The sequence below is a fragment of the Rutilus rutilus genome (genome assembly GCF_951802725.1).
Source record: "Rutilus rutilus genome assembly, chromosome: 6".
Classification (NCBI taxonomy): Eukaryota; Metazoa; Chordata; class Actinopteri; order Cypriniformes; family Leuciscidae; genus Rutilus; species Rutilus rutilus.
Window position 1 is genome coordinate 49,782,278 of NC_140214.1, and position 24,011 is coordinate 49,806,288.

At 40.7% G+C, this 24,011-nt stretch overlaps 1 protein-coding gene across 1 annotated transcript in view; it reads left to right on the forward strand.

The window, feature by feature from the left end:
- Nucleotides 1–24,011, forward strand: part of LOC311291903 (cadherin-2) — an 86,473-nt gene that overhangs the window by 16,449 nt on the left and 46,013 nt on the right. Inside the window, exon 3 of the mRNA XM_084411258.1 lies at nucleotides 16,807–17,030. Coding sequence (XP_084267384.1) covers nucleotides 16,807–17,030 — 224 coding nt within the window. The remainder of the gene's footprint in view (nucleotides 1–16,806; nucleotides 17,031–24,011) is intronic.

Sequence of the window (24,011 nt, forward strand, 5' to 3'; positions counted from 1 at the left end):
TATAACTACAGACTCAGGGACTCAGGGCTATAACTACAGACTCAGGGCTATAACTACAGACTCAGGGCTATAACTGCAGACTCAGGGCTATAACTGCAGACTCAGGGCTATAACTACAGACTCAGGGCTATAACTACAGACTCAGGGCTATAACTACAGACTCAGGGCTATAACTGCAGACTCAGGGCTATAACTGCAGACTCAGGGCTATAACTACAGACTCAGGGCTATAACTGCAGACTCAGGGCTATAACTGCAGACTCAGGGCTATAACTGCAGACTCAGGGCTATAACTGCAGACTCAGGGCTATAACTACAGACTCAGGGCTATAACTGCAGACTCAGGGCTATAACTACAGACTCAGGGCTATAACTGCAGACTCAGGGCTATAACTACAGACTCAGGGCTATAACTGCAGACTCAGGGCTATAACTGCAGACTCAGGGCTATAACTACAGACTCAGGGCTATAACTACAGACTCAGGGCTATAACTGCAGACTCAGGGCTATAACTACAGACTCAGGGCTATAACTGCAGACTCAGGGCTATAACTGCAGACTCAGGGCTATAACTACAGACTCAGGGCTATAACTACAGACTCAGGGCTATAACTGCAGACTCAGGGCTATAACTACAGACTCAGGGCTATAACTGCAGACTCAGGGCTATAACTACAGACTCAGGGCTATAACTGCAGACTCAGGGCTATAACTGCAGACTCAGGGCTATAACTACAGACTCAGGGCTATAACTGCAGACTCAGGGCTATAACTACAGACGCAGGGCTATAACTGCAGACTCAGGGCTATAACTACAGACTCAGGGCTATAACTACAGACTCAGGGCTATAACTGCAGACTCAGGGCTATAACTGCAGACTCAAGGCTATAACTACAGACTCAGGGCTATAACTACAGACTCAGGGCTATAACTGCAGACTCAGGGCTATAACTACAGACTCAGGGCTATAACTACAGACTCAGGGCTATAACTGCAGACTCAGGGCTATAACTACAGACTCAGGGCTTGCAGACTCAGGGCTATAACTACAGACTCAGGGCTATAACTGCAGACTCAGGGCTATAACTACAGACTCAGGGCTTGCAGACTCAGGACTATAACAACAGACTCAGGGCTATAACTACAGACTCAGGGCTATAACTGCAGACTCAGGGCTATAACTACAGACTCAGGGCTATAACTGCAGACTCAGGGCTATAACTACAGACTCAGGGCTATAACTGCAGACTCAGGGCTATAACTACAGACTCAGGGCTATAACTACAGACTCAGGGCTATAACTGCAGACTCAGGGCTATAACTACAGACTCAGGGCTATAACTGCAGACTCAGGGCTTGCAGACTCAGGGCTATAACTACAGACTCAGGGCTATAACTACAGACTCAGGGCTATAATTACAGACTCAGGGCTATAACTGCAGACTCAGGACTATAACTACAGACTCAGGGCTATAACTGCAGACTCAGGGCTATAACTACAGACTCAGGGCTATAACTACAGACTCAGGGCTATAACTGCAGACTCAGGGCTATAACTACAGACTCAGGGCTATAACTACAGACTCAGGGCTATAACTGCAGACTCAGGGCTATAACTGCAGACTCAAGGCTATAACTACAGACTCAGGGCTATAACTGCAGACTCAGGGCTATAACTGCAGACTCAGGGCTATAACTGCAGACTCAGGGCTATAACTGCAGACTCAGGGCTATAACTACAGACTCAGGGCTATAACTGCAGACTCAGGGCTATAACTGCAGACTCAAGGCTATAACTACAGACTCAGGGCTATAACTACAGACTCAGGGCTATAACTACAGACTCAAGGCTATAACTACAGACTCAGGGCTATAACTACAGGGCTATAACTACAGACTCAGGGCTATAACTGCAGACTCAGGGCTATAACTGCAGACTCAAGGCTATAACTGCAGACTCAGGGCTATAACTGCAGCAGGGCTATAACTGCAGACTCAGGGCTATAACTACAGACTCAGGGCTATAACTGCAGACTCAGGGCTATAACTGCAGACTCAGGGCTATAACTGCAGTCGCTCCACTCATGAACCGCTCACACTCACGGCTAATCCACGTTCACTCAAATCCCGCTTCGACATACAGTTCTCTGTACCATACGTCTTTCTGACTGTAATGTCTTCATTACAATAGGCCTATAGATAACAATTATGATATTTGTGACATTAAAGCTATACTGTATAAATAAACGTGCCGAATCTCAGAGCTGGTGTAAACATATATCCACATCTCTATGATCAGATGATTTCTGAACATGTGTTTATTGTGTTATTGAGAGGAAGAGCAGCACATATTTCCATATTCATCTAAGCGTCGTTCTCATCAGTGTGGATGGTGTCAAACTTCTTTTTATCCATAAGCAAAAAACGAAAAAGATCTCTCGATCGGATTAGAAAAGGTTTATCCACCTTTCTCAAACCGGTTTGGGCATTTTTACTCCGATTGAGGTGTTTCACATGGAGCTTTTTCATTCGGATTGGACTTTAAAACCGATTGTAAGCGGAACACAATGCTGTATGTAAACCAGTGGATGCTGCACACTGGTGGTGGTTGAGGAGAGATCCCCTGACATGATTGTAAAGCGCTTTGGGTGTACAGTAGTACATATGAAAGCGCTATATAAATGCCCGATTCTATTCTATTCTATTCTATTCTATTCTATTCTATTCTATTCTATTCTATTCTATTCTAAACACACCCAGTGATAGTTGTATAGTGATCATCGTATAGTGGTGTTTCAGGCTCTCCTCATACTGTAAGTCTGAGGAATTCCTGACCTGGAAAAGAACAGCAGTGTCCAGCCAGTTTGGGCAGATTATGGGAAGAATGTGACCCCCGCTGAGCTGCTGCTGTTCGATTGGCTGAAGTGAAACGCTCCACATTTCTCTGTGCTAGAGGCCAAACATGTTCATTCTGTTAGCTGGACACTCGTGTTCATATCAGTGACGGACTGTTACAGCGGGGCTAACACCCTCAAAGGCCTGATGCTGTACTCACTCATATGGTGTCGCCCCAGAATCTGCTCATTTGAAGGCTTTCATTGGTGAGAATCAGTATTAACAAGTGCGAGAGAGAAGGAGTGAAGGAGGAGAGAGTTTAGCTTTGGCACACTGGTGAGAATCGTTAATCTCGTGGAGGCCGAGCGTCACTCCTCCGTCAGTGCTGAATGGGTTCTAGAACGCTTGTTACATTTTACACAAACCATACAATGATATTCAAGACCTGAAATCATTACTCAATATGAAAATGACACCAACTATGTGATTATAACTCTTGATTCAACTTCTGAAGATCTCTAGTTCTTGTGACTAACAGGAAAAGTTTGTAAACGCTTTCTGAACGAATAACACATAAGATCACATTCTGCTTAACCGGCCACAGCTACCTTAGAAACACATAAATGAAAAATAATATTATAGGCTAATATTTAAGCATAAATATGAAACTAAATGGGTTACGCTTTCTGTAACCCACTCGAGCAGACACAAACAAGTCACTAGCACTAGTCCATCTCGGCTTTTTAAAAAAAAGTCTTAGTGCATCATTATAAGCCACTTGTAGTTTCTGAAGACTTGCTTTTTTGTAATTCCACCAGAGATTTGCTGTGTACAGTGAAGTACAATATGCTTTGAATAAAGTTAATTTAACTTCATCAGAACAATAACCAAATTTCCGAAGGAGTACATTAGCTTGTGCATATAACATACGACACTGATGATAAATGTCCTCATCATCAGACAGACGGTCAGTGATCACATGACCAAGATATTTGACTTCATCGCAAACCTTAAGGACATTACCAGACAACTTAAAGTCAGGGAATGTCATACATTTGTCCTCTTTCGTTCGGCAGATCATGATTACACTTTTAGAAGGATTATATTTGACATCATGTTGTTCTCCAAACTCAGAACACAGTTTGAGAAGATGCTGGAAACCAGCTGTACTGGGACTAAACACTACCAAGTCATCAGCATACATTAGATGGTTTACTAATGAACTTCCAACCATACAGCCCGTTCTGCACTGGTTTAACCGCTTAGACAGGTCATTCATAAAAAATTTAAACAAAACAGGGGCTATAGAATAAAGGCTTCATAAGTGACTGTTTTAAGATAGAAATGTTAAACAACCAACAAAAATAATTTCAATAAACTTTTTTGAATTGAAAATAGGCCTATATAATTTACGTGACATCCAATAATTTTAGTAACTGTCAATGTGACAGAACAAAAAACCTTAACAAAGCCGTTTTATCATATTTGGCATAAGATTAATAACAATTATGTACATATTGTGAATTAATTTAATGAACTTAGTTACCTTTCCTGGTAGCCTTTAGTAAATGAACCCTGTGTGTACTTTCTACACTGACGGATGGAAATGAAAAGAGGATCAGTCAAAGCTCAGCTTTAGGAGGGGAAGAGACAGAGCAAGATACGGACACTGAGAGATAAAGAAAGAGAAAGAGTGATGGAGATGAGGAGAGATCAGCTATTGACAAATAATCTACTGCTTACTGACATGGGTTTAAAGCTATTTCTCATCAGTTGTTTTGGCCTTTAAAAGTCTTGCACATATGTAGGTCACTGAAATCAAAGTGTTCTCGGGGTAACCCCGGACCCCCAAACCACCTTATACTTGTGACCTCTGTGATTATAAAGCCTGACTACAGCCTTTGAAACATGGGGAAAACAGTATGAATACAGTTGAATACAGTCATTTTTTCCCCAAAAATGATTTTGTACTGTACAAGTGAAATATTGGCAGAAGCTCATACAGTAAGTCAGTCTGTTTATGTATGTACATTTACTATAACCTTGTAAATATCTTCATTGGAATGAATGACTGGTGTATATTTGTGGGCTGTGAGTGTAATTGTGCAGCAGCGATGGTCTATTGTATGTCACTGCTGTTTTAGACGCTGTTAGCATGGATATGAAAACGGTTAATGTGATATAAACTTCTGGTCATAAACGGCGTTCACCATATTATAACTTCAATGACACATTCATTTATTTTCAAGAGCAATATTCTCATTAGCTATGCTAAATGTGTGTTCGATTCAGATCACGTGTCCAACTCACGTTTTATATAGTCTTGTGGAGTGATTTACTAAGCATAGTTGGAGCACTTTGAGTTGTCTAAGCTACGGAGGAGAAGGTTAAAGTAAATAAGCATTCACATTCAGTAGGATCACATGTTAGCTGAAAAAAAAGACCCCCTTTATATCAAGGGTAATGCTTTCATTAGCTATGCTAACACGTTTATGGAGCGTCAGAGCACGCTGTCATTCATTATTGCTCCTAATGGCTTTTCATTTATCAAATAAGAGTTTAAGGGTTATGCAATTACTATCAAATGACTTAATTGATGATACTTGCTCAGGTAGTTGCTGGGTTCCTATCTCTATCAGCTTGCAATGTTATATTTATTGTTCACAAGAACACATAGCACACATTTCTAGAGTTAGCCGGTCGGCAGTGTTTGGGAAGCTACTCTGAAACTGTGGTTTCACAAGCTACTCATAAAGTTAACTAGTTAAACTACAGTCATGATACCCTTCTGGAAAAGTAGTTAGCTACACTACAAGTTAGTATCAAAAAGTAGCTAGCTACATTAAAACTACTTTGAATTTTTATATTATTTATTTTTTACAATTACAGTGTATAAGAAACTATAAAAGCTATACTGCGATTTTGTTTTCTGTTCAATTGACCGATGCTTTGCCAATACAATGACGCAAAACAGTCCATCACGCTAGTGATCTTTCAGGTTCTGTGGCGGGACAGATTACTAAACTACGGCGGTCACCACTGTAATAGAGCGCAATAAAGCAGGATCATCAGCTTAAAAAGGCTATTGTACACCTGTATGTGCTTGAAGTCTTCCACGCAAGGTAAGTTCATTTCCATCAACCCACTCCTGTACTTTACATGATCATCAGATGACCTCTCCTCGGTGAAGCTGCAGCATGTGTGACAGAACAATGATGGATTTTAGTCTGGGATATAGCGGATATAATCAGAAGACGCTGTCCTGCTTCAGTGCATCGCAGGCTCGTCCAAACACACAACTGAATGCATCTTTTGGTCGTGCTACACCGCTACTTGCTGGAAAAAGTAGTTAGCTACTGGAAAAGCTACACTGTTTTAAAAGCAACTGAGCAACTTCCAGCTGTTGGATGGAGATGAACATCTGTAGGTCTTCAGAAACCCCGTCCTGACTGGAACGGCTGGTCTTCCTCAGGCCCGTCTCTTCTCCACAGCACCAGTGCTAACATTTCTTTGACCTGCTGCCAGAATCAAACTTATAAATCATTTAGAAGAACTGAAAACCATATGAACAATGAACAAGCACTACAATAATTACTCTTACATATTAGAATTTAAATGTAATAATCACCCCAACATTCATAATCATTTTAATGGTAACACTTTACAATAACAGGGCATGAATAATCATGTACTAATACCTGAATTAATAGTTACTTCAACATGATCCTCATGATTAGTGAATATATGAACTAATCATGAACCAATGAAGAGCAATCCTTAACTTCGACAGGAGTCATAATGCATAACTGCAGCCTTAAACATGTTAGTACATGTTTGATAGTTAATGCATTAATTACAATTAGGGGTAAACTAAATCAATCAGAAATATTTTGACTTTGAAATACATTTAAACAATATTAGTCATAATTTAAACTATTGACATCAGCAGCTTCTTCATAAACATTACTGAACGGCACAGGATTAGTTTGTCATTAATTTCACTGATCCTCCTTATCAAAAATAGAAAATACTAAATACACTAATAATTTATCTTAAAGGTCCTAATCTGTTTTGTGGTATTCTTTCCCATCAAACTGAACCTACTGTGACTTACAACAGTTCCTGAGGAAAAGGTTCCCAAAAAGAACAGCCAAAGAGGAAACATGAGCTGAGGTCAGGGCTAGGGTTGTTGTCGGCGGCCTGTTTTAGGTTTAGTTTTAGTCTAGTCTTTGTGTCAAGCTGTCATTTTAGTTTTTATTAGTTTTAGTCACGTTCATACTCTTTAGTCTAGTCAAGTTTCAGTCGACTAAAAGTCTGAGCATTTTAGTCTTATTTTAGTCAGAATTATCCATAACTATTTTCGTCTAGTTTTAGTCAATGAAAATTGTATTTTAGTCTCTTTTTAGTAATGCAATTCTATTAAACCCAGTCAATACAGTATTTCAAACAAGGTTATTAGGGCTGCAACAAGCGATTATTTTTGATACTCGATTAATCTAACGGTTATTATAACGATTAATCGACTAATCATCTATTATTTCGCCGACTGATAAGTAGGTTTGGAACGATTATTCAGCTTTTTCAATTAGTTAAAACACTGAGTTATACATATTCAAACTATAATATAAAAGAAAATCACTTCAGCTTTTGAAATGGTTGTTTTAATGAACTTTGAGCCAACTAAACAGGTCATTCTCTTTAAGGTTTCAGATTTCTGTCCAACTCAAATCTCACACAAATGCTCTCTAAGCATTCTTTAAAGGTGCCCTAGAAGTTGAAATTGAATTTATCTTGGCATAGTTAAATAACAAGAGTTCAGTACATGGACATGACATACAGTGAGTCTCAAACACCATTGTTTTCTCCTTCTTATTTAAATCTCGTTTCTGAAAAACACCCCTGAAAAATAGGCGAATCTCCACATAACACCGACTGTGACGCAACAGTCGGGATCATTAATATGTACGCCTCCAAAAATGTGCATATGCCAGCCCATGTTCAGGCCAGGCGGAACTGCGCAGCCGAATCATCGTCCAAATCATTTTTCCTTGAGAGACATCATGGCTTGCAAACGAGCGAAGCATGGCAGTTGCTCAGTGTTTGGATGTACAAATGAACACAAAGGTATTTGTTTAGTCCCTTCATCCGAGCCTCTGAAGAACCAGTGGGTTATGGGAATGTCTGATGTGTAATTGTTCAAGTTCAGACAGATAATCTTTCTCTCAAAGTCGTTCAATACTGTTTATGCATCAGTAAATCAAGCCAGTGACTAAACGATCAACTTCACGTCGTTTCTCTTAGTAGGATGAAAGTAATCTTACTTAAACTGTGATTAATATACAGAAAGCGATCAAAGAACAATCCCTTTCCAGTCGCCCAAGCTGTCAATCACACAGCCCGAGTTTATCTGGACACTTGCCAAAATTCGTTATGAAATCAATGACGCTGTTACGCTGCACAACGAAGCTCTTACTGTACGTACATCATGTTTGCGTTGGTGAAATCATTAGTGAGAGTGCAGAAACTGCGTTGCAATGATAAGATCTTCATTCACGCGATCAACAGGCTTACACTGAAGTCTCACAGCAGCCAATCACAGCAGTGGGCGTTTACACTGAAGTCTCACAGCCAATCACAGCAGTGCGTGTTTACACTGAAGTCTCACAGCAGCCAATCACAGCAGTGGGCATTTACACTGAAGTCTCACAGCAGCCAATCACAGCAGTGGGCGTTTACACTGCAGTCTCACAGCCAATCACAGCAGTGGGCGTTTACACTGAAGTCTCACAGCCAATCACAGCAGTGGGCGTTTACACTGAAGTCTCACAGCAGCCAATCACAGCAGTGGGCGTTTACACAGCAGCCAATCACAGCAGTGGGCGTTTACACTGAAGTCTCACAGCAGCCAATCACAGCAGTGGGCGTTTACACTGAAGTCTCACAGCAGCCAATCACAGAAGTGGGCGTTTACACTAAACTAAAAAACATACTAACATTATAAGGGCACCCCAGGAAACATAAAATAATCCATGCAATGGGACCTTTAAATATTCTGTTCTCTTTCAATAGAAAAAAATAAAACAATTAATCAGCTGCATTACAGACAAACTTAATCTGCAAACAGTCATTATAAGTATAAAATAAAATAAAAAATTGACATGATAATTGAGCTGATAGAGTCATTCTCATTCACCTTTTAATTTACAGTATGAAAAAGTAACTGACATGATATTCTTCATAACATCTCCTTTTGTAATTCTTCATGAATATGGAACAAAATACAGGCAAGTGATAAGACTATACCTAATAGCTAGCCTGGATTCGGTCTGGACTTGATCCGTTGTGGAGCTATTATGCTCGAACCAGAGCTGTTCGGACCAATCAAATTGTCAGGGCGGGCTTTATACGATGATGGACAGATGATCAACAGTAACGTAATCATCCACGTCACCAAAGAGCGCTTGGGTTGAATTCGTTTACAACAGTGGTTCTCAACCTTTTTTGGGCCAATGCCCCCTTATCCAATATCCAGGTCCCTGAACGCCCGGAATTAGTTAATGCCTTAAAATTTTACATAATAAATAGAATTTAGTTTCATTGTAAAATTCGTCGCCAGAGTGGGAACATGATTTATTGAAAATATTTGAAAAAAGATGTGTTTCTTAAGTCAATACTTTTTAATGGCTTGTCAACTTTCCATTCCATTCTTACTTTTGAATAAGAAATAATATGTCCTACATGTCCTTATAAGGCCAAGAAAATATGTCGTTTTAACGACATAAGATCTCGTCATTACGACATAATTGAGGGGAAAAAAGAATATGTATGTGGCAGCAATGCGTCACCGAAGCAGAGCTGGTAATTCTCGTGGTAGTAACAGTCTGTCACAGTCATCGTCTGCACCACTCTGTCTTCGTCTGCACTACACTTCCCAGAATCCCTCGTGTCTTCACACCTGAACTCACTCCCTCAATTACCCACCTGTTCATCGTCTTCATCATCCGTGTCACCTGTGCCTCCTCATCATTGTTGATTTGTATCTGTATTAAGTTTCCCGCTGGTCAGTTAGTCCTGGTCGGTTATTGTTTCTGTTTGTATGAACGTCTTGATACTTCCAAATGTACTTTTAAATACCTTGTTTTCCTGATTATCATTCGTTGTGCGCTTTCTTCAGCCCAGCAAGACCACAACACAAAGTATGTGTACACAAGTTGTTGAAGTCTGTTTGAAGTAGTACGTGGTTTCAGCATCGACACCAGAGCATCTGAGATGATGAGTAAGGCAAATTAAGGCGAGACACGGCAGGCAAAAACATAGATATTTCATGCAGTGGTCAGTTTGGAGATTTTGGGCTAGTTTACTCCTTCAATATGTGCTAACTTTACAGTTATACACTTAGCAGTATTCTGAAGATATTTCAGAGGGATTTGTCAATAAATCATTCCTGGCCTGATTTATGTGACATTTTAATAAAAAAATATGGCGAAAATCTTGTGTGTAAACCAAAATGAAAAAATTATTTTGCACCTGGCTTTATCAAATTAACTTTAGCTGGAAAATAACTTTATTCTAGAGCTGCTGTAAAGCCAAAACAATCTCTGTTACTTTAAACTATCCTTGTATCTCTGTAAAGCCGCTTTGGAACAATCTACATTGTTAAAAGCGCTATATAAATGAAGATGACTTGACTTGACTTGATATGTTCAGATCTATCTACCGAAAATATATGCAAAATCTCGCATATTTAATGAGATAATGCCTAATTTGCATAATTAAACGTACAAACTTGTAATACATTTTTAATATACTTGTGTAATAAACTGAGGAAGTTTCATGGTGATATCTATTATTTTAAAAGTTTACCCTATTCACCTGTAGTGTCTCGCCGTAATATGTCATACTAATTTTTTTTGCTGCTGAATACAAAAAGAAAAACTTGCACAGTTCCATGAGTAATCTACAAGAGAGGTCTGTCTGATACATATCAATAACTCCGGGGTTCTTCTTTTTTTTTTTTTACTTTATTTACAAACGTGCAGTTACGTGCAGGAGAAAAACACTGAAAATGAAGATTTGGTTGCAAAAATATCCGTCAAAGTTTTGTTTAATTGAGTCTCTACACAGATGAAATCTGCTCGAAATGGCACTTTCATGAATCCTCTCATTATAACCAATATAGCGTAGACACCATGTAAATGAGAGATTGTTTGTGCAGTGTAGTCAGATTCATTGATTATATTGGTTTTCACATGAGTTACATCTTCAGTGATTATAACAGGAGCGCTCTTTGCTATTTTTGACCAATTTAATATTAGTGACCATGTATCATATTTATATTTTATAGTAGTCATCTGGTGAATTGTTTACATATAGGAATATATCACTAAAAAACAACATCGCAATGTCACCTTTTTCCCCAATATTGTGCAGCCACAGTCACCATTATGATGATTAGTGTTCACTTTAGTTGGGCAATTGGCCCTTGACTTTGGTTTAAATTAATTCTCTTTCAATTAACTGTGCAATATTTCATACTCCTGACTGCAATTACACACTTCTTATTACAGTATGTGCACTGTTTGGAGTCAGTGACTGACACCTGGAGTTTGAGAGTTTTGTACTTGCTGTTCAATACATATTTAATGTCTGCACCCACTAATCTTACTTTATAACTATTGTTGGCTAATTGACACCACCTAAATAGTTCAAAATTATGCCAGAGTTCTGATATAGACAAATGTTTTGATACATATGATGGAGCAAATTAATCAAATTGCAATAAACAAACAAACAAAATGACGGTTGATTGAGAGTCTCTGTACTTTAGCTCAAGCACATGATTTGTGTACTTTGTCCATCACTGTGTAAAATAAATCATAATGTTGGTCTGAATATGAGTCATGTTATTACCTGTGATGAAATTCAATTCAACAACACTCTTGCTCCCATGGGATTGCTTAAATAATTACAGTTAGTGTGTGTGTGTGTGTGTGTGTGTGTGTGTGTGTGTGTGTGTGTGTGTGTGTGTGTGTGTGTGTGTTTGTGCACGCGTGTTGAATGGCTGTATTGAGGTGGATGTAATGTGTTGTGTGGTTTGAGGCATTAGTGTGCCGTCTCTCTGCTGACTGCATCCTGTCTACTGCTGCATCAGCCCTCCTGTAAGCATTCCACACACATTACCCACCATTCCCCTCATTCAGCTCTCAGTGTGTTTAGTGTGTTATCTACTATTGATGTTGCAGTTGACATTCAGTATTGCTTTGAGAGGGAACTGAGCCAATAGCTTATAACGTGGAATAGTGTAGCTTGTTAGAGAAATCTTGTATCTAACATTTTTGGGATTTATTTTTCTTAAAGGTGAACTAAGTAACTTTTTTTACCTTAACTGAACAGCTTCGGAGTCATTGGAATGGTTATATTACTTATTTCGGGTTGAATGGTGGTCGTTTCGCACCCCCCTGGTGCCCGTGAGCGGAAAATACGCACTTGCAACTTTGGGCCGCCGCGTCAGGAAGTCTCGCGTGATATCAGGTCTCGCGATGTAAACAATTGCTTTACGGCCAAAAGAAATCTGCTAAAATGCCGTCATTATTGCGCTCCCTCACGCTGTCCGAACCCGAATGAAGAAGACGTCTTAAAGAATGTCCCATCTGCTTTGATGTCGTTGATCTGCTAGCCTCTGGTGTCTGAGAATAGCCAACGAGTTTTTACAACAGTGTTGTCAAATATCTATTCCGAAGCTGTGGGGGGAGCTCTAGAGAGAAACCTGGGAGCAAAAAGCCAGAATACAGCGAAGAAATCCCGAAGCTACTGAATGCAGCTTTAATTTCCTTAGTATATCACATAATTTTAGAATATCATATCATTTTAGAATTGCAAGCTCTTTCCCAAAACCATAATTACTTGAATAGTGCTTGAAAATGGCAATAGATTTTGAGTGCTCTGGAGTCATGATCAGGGGTCGTGATCAGGGTCGTGATCTGGGGTCGTGATCTGGGGTCGTGATCTGGGGTCGTGATCAGGGGTCGTGATCAGGGGTCGTGATCAGGGGTCGTGATCAGGGGTCGTGATCTGGGGTCGTGATCAGGGGTCGTGATCAGGGGTCGTGATCTAGGGTCGTGATCAGGGGTCGTGATCAGGGTCGTGATCAGGGGTCGTGATCAGGGGTCGTGATCAGGGGTCGTGATCTGGAGTCGTGATCTGGAGTCGTGATCAGGGGTGGTGATCAGGGTCGTGATCAGGGTCGTGATCAGGGGTCGTGATCAGGGGTCGTGATCAGGGGTCGTGATCTGGGGTCGTGATCTGGGGTCGTGATCTGGGGTCGTGATCAGGGGTCGTGATCAGGGGTCGTGATCAGGGGTCGTGATCTGGGGTCGTGATCAGGGGTCGTGATCAGGGGTCGTGATCTGGAGTCGTGATCTGGAGTCGTGATCAGGGGTCGTGATCTGGGGTCGTGATCAGGGGTCGTGATCAGGGTCGTGATCAGGGGTCGTGATCTGGGGTCGTGATCTGGAGTCGTGATCTGGGGTCGTGATCAGGGTCGTGATCAGGGTCGTGATCAGGGGTCGTGATCAGGGTCGTGATCAGGGGTCGTGATCAGGGGTCGTGATCTGGGGTCGTGATCAGGGGTCGTGATCAGGGGTCGTGATCAGGGGTCGTGATCAGGGGTCGTGATCAGGGTCGTGATCAGGGTCGTGATCAGGGGTCGTGATCTGGGGTCGTGATCAGGGGTCGTGATCAGGGGTCGTGATCAGGGGTCGTGATCAGGGGTCGTGATCAGGGGTCGTGATCTGGGGTCGTGATCAGGGGTCGTGATCAGGGGTCGTGATCTGGGGTCGTGATCAGGGGTCGTGATCTGGAGTCGTGATCAGGGGTCGTGATCAGGGGTCGTGATCTGGGGTCGTGATCTGGGGTCGTGATCTGGGGTCGTGATCAGGGGTCGTGATCTGGGGTCGTGATCTGGGGTCGTGATCTGGGGTCGTGATCAGGGGTCGTGATCAGGGGTCGTGATCAGGGGTCGTGATCTGGGGTCGTGATCAGGGGTCGTGATCAGGGGTCGTGATCTGGAGTCGTGATCTGGAGTCGTGATCAGGGGTCGTGATCAGGGGTCGTGATCTGGGGTCGTGATCAGGGGTCGTGATCAGGGTCGTGATCAGGGGTCGTGATCAGGGGTCGTGATCAGGGGTCGTGATCAGGGGTCGTGATCAGGGGTCGTGATCAGGGTCGTGATCAGGGGTCGTGATCTGGGGTCGTGATCAGGGGTCGTGATCAGGGGTCGTGATCTGGGGTCGTGATCTGGGGTCGTGATCAGGGGTCGTGATCAGGGGTCGTGATCAGGGGTCGTGATCAGGGGTCGTGATCTGGAGTCGTGATCTGGAGTCGTGATCAGGGGTCGTGATCAGGGGTCGTGATCTGGGGTCGTGATCTGGGGTCGTGATCAGGGGTCGTGATCAGGGGTCGTGATCTGGAGTCGTGATCTGGAGTCGTGATCAGGGGTCGTGATCTGGGGTCGTGATCTGGGGTCGTGATCTGGGGTCGTGATCTGGGGTCGTGATCAGGGGTCGTGATCAGGGTCGTGATCAGGGGTCGTGATCTGGGGTCGTGATCTGGAGTCATGATCTGGGGTCGTGATCAGGGTCGTGATCAGGGTCGTGATCAGGGTCGTGATCAGGGGTCATGATCAGGGGTCGTGATCTGGGGTCGTGATCAGGGGTCGTGATCAGGGGTCGTGATCTGGGGTCGTGATCAGGGGTCGTGATCAGGGGTGGTGATCTGGAGTCGTGATCTGGGGTCGTGATCTGGAGTCGTGATCTGGGGTCGTGATCAGGGGTCGTGATCAGGGGTCGTGATCTGGGCGGGCTTTGAAGATACGTTGAGTAACTGTGGAATTAATGTCAATAGAGATCGGGGGAGTCCGGCAAACCCCAATGTGGACTGCAGCTGTACCCTGTGTACTCCTTCCACTGAAATTCCTAGGGCATCAAACCAGTGCCGTCCCAACAGACCAGTGCCCTGGCCCTGAAAGACGAACAAGGGCAATGTGTTTCGTCTTCCTTTTTACATTACCTCCACAAATATTTTTCCTTTCACTTCCAAGGTTGCCTGTGACCACTGCTTTAATATTCAATTGTTCGCATGAATTTCAGGGGGTTAGGAGGGCCACAATGAGTGATAAAAAACAAAACAAGGATCTCACTAAACAAGGAGAAGGCTGCTCCTGAATCCACTTCTATTGTGTGTGCTTGTTTGTTCAGTATAACAGTGGCCAGATATAGCCTCTGCCCCCCTCTTTCTGATTTGACAGAGTAATCATTCTGTTCTTTGTGAGTTATAATGTCTACCGTTCTGCTATGGTGCTGGCTGCATCCTTGTCAGCACCATGTTTAGTCTTTCTATGTGTCCTCTTTTTTTTTTACAGCAATGGCATGCAGCCGTGGAAAACCTACAGGCTTGTGGGGTGTGCTGACCACCACATCTGAAGCATGGCTTGTCACGTTTAGGATTTTCATTTGGAGCTGCTGTCTTATGTACTGATGCATGCACATGGGCTACATAATGAACATTGTCCTCCAGCCGTGATTCTTTTTGGTGCAGACGAAGTAGGCAAGCATTTAACATTACTGTTTCAGCAGCAGCCTTTTCCTCTGCCTCTTTAAACGTAAGCGTAGGTTCAGCCAGCAGATGTCACTGCAGCGCTTCATCCATAACCCCGCACACGATTCTATCACGCAGCATTGCTTCTGACTAATCCCCGAAAGCACAGTGCACAGACGTTGAAGTTCAGCAATGTAGTTTGAAATGCTTTAAGTTTCTGCTTACAGTTGTGAAAATGGAAACGTTGAACAATCTCCGACAGCGCTGGGCTGTAATTGCGTTTTAAGGCAGCGACAATGTTTGCATAAGACACAGTAGAGGGCTGCGTTGGGGCAAGCACTGAACGTAACATGGAATACGCTTTTGCACCACACAAACTGAGCAGCACTGAGCGTTTTTGTTTTTTTTGCATCATCATCTTTCTGTGTAAGAGTTACCCGAGCATTCATCAAACTCTTCGATACGGCCGAGTGTAGTCATGTTCGCCTCTAGATGGCAAATTATTTTCACTCACTTTAACAGTCGCACCTAGACTTATCTGCACACAGTCGGTTTGAGTCGCCAGTGTAAGATACTTGAATAACAGGATGAGACGTCCATAACTTTGTGAATAGTAAAGATAGCTCTTAGCTCGGCCAGCCCCACCAAAAAACACATATTCACCCCAAAACAGGAACGCCCTCTGCAGGCTTTAGCCTCTTAAAGGAACCTCACTATTGCAATAGTCAGTCAATACACCACAACTAGATAATTATCTGAGATGTCATCATTTATGTGCTTATAGATCATCTATTCAGATCATTTGTTTTTGGAAGTAGTAATTAGGGGTGCTAATCTTAAGACGGGCATGCACTGTGCGATTTCAGCAAGGTTACCTACTCCTTGCTGCATTAAAGATGAAATGGTTTAACTTCTGTGTTCGTGCAGGCGCAGTGAGGACAAAAAAAACACTGAGTTTAGGGCAATCGGCTCGTAGCTCTGCTTCAACTGTGCGATATCCTTACAAAGAACGACCAAAATTACTGACATGCCAGAAATTCATTCGACCATCCGACTGCCTGTCAGGAGAGGTTAATCGCCTCTCGTTTCCCCTGAACACTGCACGACAAAGCTGCCCTTTTTCAGTTTCAACACATGCCCCTCAAAAGGTCTGTGCACGGCCCTGGTTTGAGTTCATATTGAGACATTTGACCTGGTGCACAGTTTGCAAAGTGATTGAGATCTCTTCTAAGACCTAGAAGGAGAAAAATAAGAGGGTGTTAGAGTATATTTCTCAGGAGACAGATGTACGAAATAGTAGACTTTGTTCATGTAACCTGATTTCTGTCTTACATCTCAAAAAGATGTAATTGTTGATGTTTGTTGTGTCTGGCAGTGAAGTATGTGGACTGTGGCAGACGGGCTCATGTGAGGTTTGAATGCAGTGAGCCTGAAGACTTCTGGATCTCAGTGGATGGAGTAGTGTACGCGCTCCGCCCGCTACACCCGTCCCACTCCTGGACGAGGACTCCACTGCTCATTAAAGCCCAGGACGAGGCTTCCCGTCAGCAGTGGAGGACACAGCTCACACTGATCCCAGCCAGAGCTCATCCATCACAGGTACGACATCTGCATCATGAGTCAGAGCTGGAAGAGGCATTCTGGAGATATTATCACAGTTATAGCTGTAATGTGGTGATTCTGGAGATATTAACACAGTTATAGCTGTAATGTGGTGATTCTGGAGATATTAACACAGTTATAGCTGTAATGTAGTGATTCTGGAGATATTAACACAGTTATAGATGTAATGTAGTGATTCTGGAGATATTAACACAGTTATAGCTGTAATGTAGTGATTCTGGAGATATTAACACAGTTATAGATGTAATGTAGTGATTCTGGAGATATTAACACAGTTATAGCTGTAATGTGGTGATTCTGGAGATATTAACACAGTTATAGATGTAATGTAGTGATTCTGGATATATTAACACAGTTATAGCTGTAATGTAGTGATTCTGGAGATATTATCACAGTTATAGCTGTAATGTGGTGATTCTGGAGATATTAACACAGTTATAGATGTAATGTAGTGATTCTGGATATATTAACACAGTTATAGCTGTAATGTGGTGATTCTGGAGATATTATCACAGTTATAGCTGTAATGTAGTGATTCTGGATATATTAACACAGTTATAGATGTAATGTAGTGATTCCGGAGATAATAACACTGCCCTAAAATATGGAGCTTTCTTTTAAACAAGATTTTAGTAACCTCTAAATGCATGTCCATATGGAAAATGTCTCTAGCTTATTTAAACATTTTTTGTACATAACATTTGTTGATACACTTCTCAAATCATCATTAAAGGGATAGTTCACCAAAAAAAAAAATGATCCCATGATTTACTCACCCTCAAGTCAACCTAGGTGTATATGACATTCTTCTTTCAGATGAATACAATCAGAGTTATATTAAAAAATGTCCTGGCTCTTCCAAGCTTTATAATGGAAGTGAATGGCTGTTTCTGTTTTGAAGTCCATAAAAGTCCATCTATCCATCATAAAAGTACATCTGTCCATCATAAAAGTGCATCTGTCCATGATAAAAGTGCCTCTTTCCATAATTAAAGTGCATCTATCCATGATAAAAGTGCATCTATCCATCATAAAAGTGCATCTATCCATGACAAAAGTGCATCTGTCCATCATAAAAGTGCCTCTATCCATAATTAAAGTGCCTCTATCCATGATAAAAGTGCATCTATCCATGACAAACGTGCGTCAATCCATGATAAAAGTGTATCTATCCATGATAAACGTGCATCTATCCATCATAAAAGTGCATCTATCCATCATAAAAGTGCATCTGTCCATCATAAAAGTGCATATATCCATCATAAAAGTGCCTGTCCATAATTAAAGTTCATCTATCCATGATAAAAGTGCATCTATCCATGACAAACGTGCATCTCTCCATCATAAAAGTGTATCTGTCCATCTTAAAAGTGCATCTATCCATCTTAAAAGTGCATCTGTCCATCATAAAAGTGCATCTGTCCATCATAAAAGTGCATCTATCCATCATAAAAGTGCCTCTGTCCATAATTAAAGTGCATCTATCCATCATAAAAGTGCATCTGTCCATCATAAGTGCATCTGTCCATCATAAAAGTGCATCTATCCATCATAAAAGTGCATCTATCCATCATAAAAGTGCCTCTGTCCATAATTAAAGTGCATCTATCCATCATAAAAGTGCATCTGTCCATCATAAAAGTGCATCTATCCATCATAAAAGTGCATCTGTCCATCATAAAAGTGCATCTATCCATCATAAAAGTGCATCTATCCATCATAAAAGTGCATCTGTCCATCATAAAAGTGCATCTATCATCATAAAAGTGCATCTATCCATCATAAAAGTGCATCTGTCCATCATAAAAGTGCATCTATCCATAATTAAAGTGCATCTATCCATAATTAAAGTGCATCTATCCATAATTAAAGTGCCTCTATCCATAATTAAAGTGCCTCTATCCATGACAAACGTGCGTCTATCCATCATAAAAGTGCATCTATCCATGACAAACGTGCATCTGTCCATCATAAAAGTGCATCTATCCATGATAAAAGTGCATCTGTCCATCATAAAAGTGCATCTGTCCGTCATAAAAGTGCATCTGTCCATCATAAAAGTGCATCTATCCATCTTAAAAGTGCATCTATCCATCTTAAAAGTGCATCTGTCCATCTTAAAAGTGCATCTATCCATCTTAAAAGTGCATCTGTCCATCATAAAAGTGCATCTGTCCATCTTAAAAGTGCATCTATCCATCTTAAAAGTGCATCTGTCCATCATAAAAGTGCATCTGTCCATCATAAAAGTGCATCTATCCATCATAAAAGTGCCTCTGTCCATAATTAAAGTGCATCTATCCATCATAAAAGTGCATCTGTCCATCATAAGTGCATCTGTCCATCATAAAAGTGCATCTATCCATCATAAAAGTGCATCTATCCATCATAAAAGTGCCTCTGTCCATAATTAAAGTGCATCTATCCATCATAAAAGTGCATCTGTCCATCATAAAAGTGCATCTATCCATCATAAAAGTGCATCTGTCCATCATAAAAGTGCATCTGTCCATCATAAAAGTGCATCTATCCATAATTAAAGTGCATCTATCCATAATTAAAGTGCATCTATCCATAATTAAAGTGCCTCTATCCATAATTAAAGTGCCTCTATCCATGACAAACGTGCGTCTATCCATCATAAAAGTGCATCTATCCATGACAAACGTGCATCTGTCCATCATAAAAGTGCATCTATCCATGATAAAAGTGCATCTGTCCATCATAAAAGTGCATCTGTCCGTCATAAAAGTGCATCTGTCCATCATAAAAGTGCATCTATCCATCATAAAAGTGCATCTATCCATGATAAAAGTGCATCTATCCATGACAAACGTGCGTCTATCCATCATAAAAGTGCATCTATCCATGATAAAAGTGCATCTGTCCATCATAAAAGTGCATCTATCCATGATAAAAGTGCATCTGTCCATCATAAAAGTGCATCTGTCCATGATAAAAGTGCATCTGTCCATGATAAAAGTGCATCTATCCATGATAAAAGTGCATCTATCCATCATAAAAGTGCATCTGTCCATGATAAAAGTGCATCTATCCATCATAAAAGTGCATCTGTCCATGATAAAAGTGCATCTATCCATCATAAAAGTGCATCTGTCCATGATAAAAGTGCATCTGTCCATGATAAAAGTGCATCTATCCATCATAAAAGTGCATCTATCCATGATAAAAGTGCATCTATCCATCATAAAAGTGCATCTGTCCATGATAAAAGTGCATCTATCCATCATAAAAGTGCATCTGTCCATGATAAAAGTGCATCTGTCCATCATAAAAGTGCATCTATCCATGATAAAAGTGCATCTATCCATGATAAAAGTGCATCTATCCATGACAAACGTGCGTCTATCCATCATAAAAGTGCATCTATCCATGATAAAAGTGCATCTATCCATCATAAAAGTGCATCTGTCCATGATAAAAGTGCATCTATCCATCATAAAAGTGCATCTGTCCATGATAAAAGTGCATCTATCCATCATAAAAGTGCATCTGTCCATGATAAAAGTGCATCTGTCCATGATAAAAGTGCATCTATCCATCATAAAAGTGCATCTGTCCATGATAAAAGTGCATCTGTCCATCATAAAAGTGCATCTATCCATGATAAAAGTGCATCTATCCATGATAAAAGTGCATCTATCCATGACAAACGTGCGTCTATCCATCATAAAAGTGCATCTATCCATCATAAAAGTGCATCTGTCCATCATAAAAGTGCATCTATCCATCATAAAAGTGCATCTATCCATCATAAAAGTGCATCTGTCCATCATAAAAGTGCATCTATCCATCATAAAAGTGCATCTGTCCATCATAAAAGTGCATCTGTCCATCATAAAAGTGCATCTATCCATCATAAAAGTGCATCTGTCCATCATAAAAGTGCATCTGTCCATCATAAAAGTGCATCTGTCCATCATAAAAGTGCATCTATCCATCATAAAAGTGCATCTATCCATCATAAAAGTGCATCTGTCCATCATAAAAGTGCATCTATCCATCATAAAAGTGCATCTGTCCATCATAAAAGTGCATCTGTCCATCATAAAAGTGCATCTATCCATCATAAAAGTGCATCTATCCATCATAAAAGTGCATCTGTCCATCATAAAAGTGCATCTATCCATCATAAAAGTGCATCTGTCCATCATAAAAGTGCATCTGTCCATCATAAAAGTGCATCTATCCATCATAAAAGTGCATCTGTCCATCATAAAAGTGCATCTGTCCATCATAAAAGTGCATCTGTCCATCATAAAAGTGCTCCACATGGCTTCTGGGGTTAATAAGGGCCTTCTGAAGCAAAGCGTTCGTGGAAGAAAAATATCCATATTTAACATGTTACAAAGTAAAATTCTAGCTTCCGTAAAAGCACGTATAAGTCCTGCAGAAAGCGATGCAGAAAGCGATCATAAGGATGTAGTGTAACGACGCCCAGTTCCAGGAATACACTAATATTTTGTTGGTAGTACCAGATTATAGCAATTATTAGTTAACACAAAGTTGTCAACACTTTGGAAAAAACTGGCTTTCTGCAGGACTTTTATGTGCTTTTCCCAAACCACTGAAGTGACCTCGACGTCCGGGTTAGCGGTAGCATTAGCCGTCAGGCAAGTGTTATTTAAATAAACTCCTGATGTACTTACACACTTTCCAATGCCTGGTTTTATGAGTACAGAACCTGTGTGTGCTACTGTAGAAGTGTGGTGCATTCTGGGCATTATTAGTGCGGTAATTTACCAGATACAGCCTTGGGTCCATTAGCGCCTGCACTAAACCATCCGGCTGATATCTCTAAATAAGCTCTAACTTTAATAATGTTCAACCAAGAGGAAAAGGCTTCTGGGGGGTGTTCGGCTCGAGGTCATGGTGCAAACGACCCTAGGTTGAATTTACTCCAAACCATCCCTTTAAGTGTAAAGCTCATCTTATGCTAGTAATGTGACGTAGTGCTGATAATTACACTACGCCATGATGTATACGTTACTTCTGACGTCATAAGTTGCGCTTTAGGTAAGTTTGCGGTTTGACTCCAGTGATTCTGGATTCTGGATATAAACGCTTCGAAATTGACCATATTCATAAAAGGAGATTTTCTGTATGCATAACAACTGACAATGGATATCAGACTCGACCATCATGACCGCAGACTTCATTCACCATGTCTAAAAGTAAGCTATGGCTTATAACCTGTTCATTAGAGTTCATTTGACTAACGTTAAATCTAGAGAGTATAGTTGTCAAAACAACATGCCTCTTTATACAAAATTATGTTTCAAATGTAGCCTAAGGCTGTCAGTAGATTCAAATGATAATTAATGATGGCATATGTTATCTAATTAATGAGCATAAATGTGCTGACATTTGTTTCTTTCAAATCATAGTGCTTTAATGCCAAATATGTCGCTCTTTCCAATGACGGAAAACAACATGCAAAACTATTAATGGTGTTTTGTTGTATTTGATCTGTTTCTCTTGAAGCAGGGTCAGACGGTATCAGGGGATTGGGGGGCCAAATGCCAGCAGAATTAATACAATGCACCCAAAAGATGTGGGAAAATGGCCCTAGTAGGAGTTATTTTTATATTAATAACATATGATATTGAAATATTGGCGAGATTGCAAATTTTATACAACAGTTGAGTAAACAAAGTTTGAATATTGTGATAAGTGACATTTTTGACATAATATTGTCAATATTCTCAGTTTTTACTCTATTTCTCCAATGACAATAGTTCCAAACAAGCCACAGCAAAAGAGTTAAGAGTTTAGAGTGTCTCTGAACAAATCGGGGGTTTAGAGATTCAGTGACCCAGTTGCTGAGTTCCAGAACCAATCATTTGAATGAATGCTTCTATGACTCATTCATCATTAAGACAGTGATTTGCCGCCACCTACTGGCGTTTTTTTTTTTTTCATCTCATTCCCATTTTTTTCTATATTCAGTTTTTCTTTTTTTTTTTTATATTTAAATCATTAATCTCATAACATTATCTCTGCTGTTGTAATTGAAGTGTAAATGCTTGGGTTTAATAAAAAATGGTAAGAACATAGTTAGAAAAAAAAATTGCCCCTGGAAATTAATGAGAAAGTTAATTTCTGCTGGTAATATTCCATGAAAAAAAAAAGAAAGAAAAAAGCAAAGTTAAACGTATGACATTTACTATAAAACCAATATAATTAATGCTTCACACTTGTGAATTTCCCCTCAAATGGTTTATCTTCAACATTTTTCGTATAATTGTTATTATAATAATAATAATTGATCGCATCCCTCCACCACACTCGCCTGGTTCCTCTCCTAACCAGAGATACGGGGGAGAACTCCAAGGTCACTTAATTTCGTAAGCACATAACACAAGAACACTTCTCTTTAAAATACAAACAAGACTTTATTGATTATTCTAACACATAAAACTAATATCTAACACAAACACACACATGAGTTGCAGAAAGAAAGAAAGTGAGGAAAGAATGAGTCTTAAGAGTGAGATGATGAAATCCCACATTTCTAGCAATATATTCACTTATAAGACATGACCTGAACGAACCATCAATCATTAATTTAACCCTTCTATCGTTTCTTAGGCGGGTTATTAAATATTGTTCAGCTAAGAGTCTGGGCGCTACTTGCGTTAGTTGCGTTCCTTTGCTCGAAAAGGGCTTTTCCTTTGTTCGGTGATTGGCTGGCGGTCTCTTCGTGCCTGTCTCGAGCGGCCAATCACGTGGTGTGCTGGCGGATGGATGGAAAGTCTTTGAAGTTGGAAGCGGGCTTTGCAGCCGAATCGTGGAGCGAAACTTTGCTAAGTATTCTCTTACTTAGTTTTCTTCTGCTTTTCGTTGAGAGTCTCGAAAAGTGAGATGAGATGTTCTTCTGATCTTGAGTTGGGTTCTTTCGTCTGCTCGTCTACATGGTTACTCGTCTGTCTGGTT